The sequence below is a fragment of the Prosopis cineraria genome, unplaced genomic scaffold (assembly GCF_029017545.1).
Source record: "Prosopis cineraria cultivar Desert tree isolate PC_DT_omini unplaced genomic scaffold, ASM2901754v1 PC747, whole genome shotgun sequence".
Lineage (NCBI taxonomy): Eukaryota > Viridiplantae > Streptophyta > Magnoliopsida > Fabales > Fabaceae > Prosopis > Prosopis cineraria.
In genome coordinates this window covers 1-5,519 of record NW_026556072.1, presented here as the reverse complement: position 1 = coordinate 5,519, position 5,519 = coordinate 1, and the positions used below count along the sequence as shown (strand labels likewise).

Below are 5,519 nucleotides of genomic sequence, written 5' to 3'. Positions count from 1 at the left end.
ATGCTTCCTCTCCACCAGCTTCATGCTCCCACGGCCATTTCTTACACTCTCTCTAAAACCCTAAACCCCATTTTCACTATCCCCATCACTCATCCTCTCTTCCCTTCGACACTTCCTGTCCTTTCTCAGTCAAACTCCTCACTTTCTCACTGCGATTCCTGCTTTATCTCTCGCCGGAATTTTCCCCCCTCCACGCCGCCGTGTTGTGCCCTTGAATTCTCTGGCAGTAGCAGTACCGATTCTGAACAGGATGAAGAGGGGCGTGAGGAATTTGAGGACAGAGACGAAGAAGATTATTCTGACACCAACAATTATGATGTTGACGTCACCATGCTTGAGGAAGAAGCCAAGGACGCAGTCCGAGAGTGCTCTAACTATCTGTCTCGCGTTTTGACTATTGGTGAGTGATTCCAACCCAAGTTGTTGAAATATGGCTTTTATTTGCATCCGAAAGGAATTTGTAAATTGTGCTCCGATTTAAACCGGGAACAACAAGATGCCCGTCGTGTTTTCTCAGGAATCCTCACCCGTTGTGTTGCTTTTACCTTACATTAAATCGTCTTTGATGTTTATTGATTTCAGAAAATGAGAAGGACGACCCCAAAGAAACAGCTCGGAAGACGAGATTAAAAGCAGAACAAGCAACGTAAGTTGGTATTAACGTGCAAAATTGGTTAAAATGACAAATCAGATCGCTGATAACTGACTAAACATTAAAATGTGGGAGAGACACGGGGATGATATGTTGCCTCTATCATGATGTGTATATGAAGCGTTTCATAAAATTTTAAAGAACTCGAGATAAAAAAAAAAAAAAAAAATTTGAGTGACGATGTTGAAATAAACTAGGGCTACTTGCTAAACCTTGTTCCAACTTGACTGCAGGTCCCTGACAATCTTCTCCCAAGGGTTGCAATTGTTGGGAGGCCAAATGTTGGCAAGTCAGCATTGTTTAATCGTCTTGTTGGGGTATTGAGTGCTTGTTTTAGCTTTTGTTTTTCACCAGACTCAAGAATTTTCATGTCAAAGGAATAATATATTGAACTCCAGCTTTCATATCCTGACTCATTATGGAAGTTGTCCTCTTTCTTCCTAACTTCCAGGGAAACAAGGCCATTGTGGTGGATGAACCTGGGGTTACTAGGGATCGCTTATATGGTAGATCATTTTGGGGAGACCATGAATTCATGGTAGTGGACACAGGTGGAGTTCTCACTGTTTCAAAATCACAAGCTGGTGTTATGGAAGAGCTGGCTATTCTACTACAGTTGGCATGGATGGTATTCCACTTGCTTCCAGAGAGGCAGCCATTGCCAGGATGCCCTCAATGATTGAGAGACAGGCAGCTGCAGCTGTGGAAGAGTCATCCGTTATTATTTCCTGGTTGATGGCCAGGTATTGATTATATAAAGCATTTCGTGCTTTAACTTTCTCCTCTATAACTATATTTCTTTTCTTTCCCTTTCATCTTTTCTGTTGATATTTGAATCAGAATCAGGTGTTGTTATTAACCATTGGCAACACCCCTGCATGGTGGGTTCAGCTTTGTAGAAATACTTTAAGTGTTTTGGGTGTCTTTTGATTTTACCATTTGCAATGAGTTATATATGGTACTTCCCACTAGCATGACATGGTGGTAAACAAACAATGTTCAACATCAATTTTCTTTTTATACTTTTATAAGTATTATTTGATTGATTCATTATTTTATTTTTTGGTTAATTGATTAATTCATTTTGCTTGTCCAAACAATAAGCAAGACTTTCCATGACATGAGCACTGATTGTACTGAACAGGCAGGCCTAATGGCAGCCGATGTGGAGATTTCTGATGGTTACGTAAGAACTACTCCCATAAAAGTGTCATTCTTGCAGTTAACAAGTGCGAGTCTCCACGGAAAGGAATTATTCAGGCATCTGAGTTTTGGTCCCTCGGGTAAGCTGCCTTAAATTTCTTAGGTCATGTCTGAATGGGCATAAACCTCACTTTAACATGATCACGAGTTCATGACACTTAACCTATTTGATAAATCTGCACCTATTTTTGATTCTGTCTGGACATGCATATTTATGACTATATATTATATTTTGTTTTGATGTTGAAGTTATGGTTATGATATTAAATGTGCCTTATCCCTTATTGAGTTTGAATTGAGTGTTACTCCCTTAGTTTTTGACTCTATAGAGCTACTGTTTCCCTGTGTTACTATTTTCCAATCCCAGGGGCAATTAAAATAAGGCAAATGATTTCACCAGGCACAAGGCAGATGAAAACTGTTTAGTCCTTTTTTGCATGTGACCAAGACACCATATCGTCTTTCATGTTAATTAGAAAGCTTTATTTTTCATTCTGTATCCTAATGACAATGGCCAATCAATTCAGAATCTCCCTTATCTCTGATTATTTTTAAATCTTTCTTATGTTAACCTTTTGGAAGTCATGAACGCATTTGCATCCCATTTGCCTTGTCTGGAAGAAAATTTAAGAGAATAGGAGGTAAACAAGATTCTTTCTTTGACAAGTACAAGTTCAAACCCCACATATTTAAGGAAAACTTTTTTTTGGTGAAAGATGAGAATGTGGAATTCTTCAATCCTGTTGTTAGTTTAGCAGATATGAAGTATGATGTATCCTTAAGTGTCTCAGTTTGTAGTTAACAGAATGGTTTCCATAATTGCTATTCAGGTTTGAACCAATTCCTGTGTCAGCTATATCAGGGACAGGAACTGGAGTGCTTCTTGACCTTGTATGTTCGGGGCTAGAGAAAATTGAGGTTTGTGCGCATCAAAAGTTGAGCATTCTTCTGATTGTTTTATTGGCAAAAAGATAAATTAGGTGGTATTTGTGTTGTAAGCAAACTCCTCTGTGCAATCACCAATAATAAATCATTTCATTGACTTCAAAGCTCTCTTCGTCTTTACTGGTGCCTTGGCCACCATGCTACAGACATATTTTAATGTTGTTTTGGTAACTTGAGATTTTTAATTGATTATCATCATCAATGCTATTTATAGGAATCAGAAAATCTTGATGAAGAAGATTATGTTCCCGCAATATCAATTGTGGGTAGACCTAATGTTGGCAAAAGTAGTATTTTGAATGCATTAATGGGTGAGGACAGAACAATAGTCAGTCCCGTCAGTGGCACCACACGTGATGCTATAGATACTGAATTTACTGGAGCAGATGGCCAGGTTTCACTCTGGAATTTTTCTTCGATAACATCTTGATGATCTTGTTTAGCAATGCCATTCAGCATTGTTGATTTTCATGGTTTGATATTTGCGGGCCAAAACCACACTGAAATAGGGTTCATGTTCTGTTGTCATGACTGGGGGTCAGCTTGATTGAAATGTAAGTCTTATAGATTACATTGCTCTTTCTCCAGAAGTTTCGCCTTATTGATACGGCTGGAATCAGAGGAAAAGGGCAGCGGTAGCCTCAGCAGGCAGTGTGACAGAGGCTCTGTCAGTGAATCGAGCATTTCGTGCTATTCGCCGTTCTGATGTTGTTGCTCTTGTCATTGAGGCTATGGCTTGTATCACAGAACACGTACATTCTAGATACTCTTATGATTTCTGGTGCTTGAGTTCATCTCCTTGTGAGAAAGATTTTTTTTCTACCAATGCTTATCCACATATATTCAATCAAAATTTCCAATTCCTTGTCAAACTCTGTAAATTGATGCCATGTTAATGGTGTCAAAAGTTGGTCAATCACTGGAGGAATTACTGCGTATAGACCTTACAATAGAAAAGGACTGCTAGTTGTGTAAACTGTTCCATAATTCTTAAATTAGTTTTTCTAACAAACTTCATTTTGCATGTTTGTTCAAGGACTGCAAGATAGCTGAGAGGATAGAAAGAGAAGGGAAAGGTTGTGTGATAGTTGTGAACAAGTGGGATACGATACCAAATAAAAACCAGCAAACTGCAACATACTATGAAGAAGATGTCAGAGAGAAGCTCCGTTTACTTAACTGGGCTCCCATCGTCTATTCCACTGCAATAGCTGGTCAAAGTGTTGACAAGTATGTTCTGGCTTGAAAATTATTGACACATTTATGCTGCATGGTATACTAATATCGTTTTTGCTTTGAATCCCCTGATATTGCCTTCAACAATTGTGGCATCTGAGGGATTAATATGCAGTCAACTTGAATGTCTCATGGTGAAAGAGGCTGCATGTAGTATTGAAATTCATTTACCAGTTAATTTTTAGCCCCGTATTGATTTCATGCAGTTGTCGTATCACCTGGCCTTGGACAATTTTGATATACTGAATCATTCTTTTCCAATAACTTCTGGGAGTTTTTGGGCAATCACGCCCACCGGAATAAAGATGTGTTAAAGTCTGATAAATAACCTAGAGATGTGTTAGCTTCTTAGATTTAAACAAGAGAAGGGTGTCTAACTTTCAAAACCATTCAGTTTTTTATGTTTCGTTGCAGTTGATCCTTAGTGAATAGCTGATTGCTTGTTGTTCTGAATGAAGGATTATTGTAGCTGCTAGTGCAGTTGAAAGGAGAGATCGAGACGACTTGGTACTTCTATTCTGAATCAAGTAGTGCGGGAAGCAGTGGCTTTTAAACCACCTCCCAGGACACGAGGGGGAAAAAGGGGGAGAATTTACTATTGCACTCAGGTATTTGTATCTTGCAGTTTTAATTGTACGTCTTCTGTCATTTTATGGTTCTTGCTATTCACAGCTTTTAAGATTTTACTTTAGTGGAGAAAATATTATCAACCAAATAATTAGTGAATGAACTCCGTACTTGTCCTCTTGCAGGCTGCGATAAGGCCACCTACATTTGTTTTCTTTGTGAACGATGCAAAACTTTTTCCCGAGACTTACCGCCGATATATGGAGAAGCAACTGCGTACAGATGCTGGTTTTTTCAGGTACACCTATTCGGCTTCTGTGGCGTAGCAGAAGGAAAGCGGGAAAGATGAAGGTCAGTGTTTTAGAATCAATATTTTGTATGTCCTATTGACCTTGTGCATCTAATGTCCCTGAATGTAGTTAGAGGTTATCCCATTTGAAAACTAAAGGATCAAAATCTTCAATTCCCGTGCTGAATTTACGGATTGTACCCTTCCATCTTCCATATCAGGAGAATGTATTACCCTAAAAATTGTGCTAAAACTAAAAACACGCACACACACAAATGTCTGTCTTCCTTGGCCAGAAAGGATAAATTCGTTAATTGATGATTTGCTTACAGGTAAAAATGAAACAAGAGTACAAGCAAACCTTTATCACGCGATCTCGAAAATTGATATCATCTACACTGTAGGACCAGTCATGGCAGAAATGGCTTTGCTTCTGTCTGTATTGAAGAGAATGGGTCCATTTTGAGGGGTCACTGAATAGTGAATACTCGGTACAGCTAAGCGGCTTGCTTAGTGAAAGCTCGACAAGGACTTGATTAGTGCCCCAATTTTGGATAAGAATTTGGTCGTTCCTTCAGGGATGGGGGATTTGATGTTCTGTAATTTGCATTATAAGCAACCCTTGAA

General features: G+C 38.9%; 1 protein-coding gene across 1 annotated transcript; it reads left to right on the top strand.

Moving 5' to 3' along the window:
* Window positions 1-4,954, top strand: LOC129298232 (uncharacterized; the record flags this gene model as incomplete). Its single annotated transcript, XM_054936616.1, is given in 17 exon segments — window positions 1-400; window positions 594-646; window positions 886-969; window positions 1,104-1,257; window positions 1,260-1,373; window positions 1,376-1,395; window positions 1,797-1,827; window positions 1,830-1,935; window positions 2,686-2,773; window positions 3,015-3,194; window positions 3,389-3,418; window positions 3,421-3,552; window positions 3,837-4,030; window positions 4,495-4,517; window positions 4,520-4,644; window positions 4,789-4,893; window positions 4,895-4,954. Coding segments are annotated over 17 exon segments (1,899 nt in total), but the record flags the coding sequence as incomplete, so codon positions are not given.
* Between the last annotated feature and the right edge of the window lie 565 nt (window positions 4,955-5,519).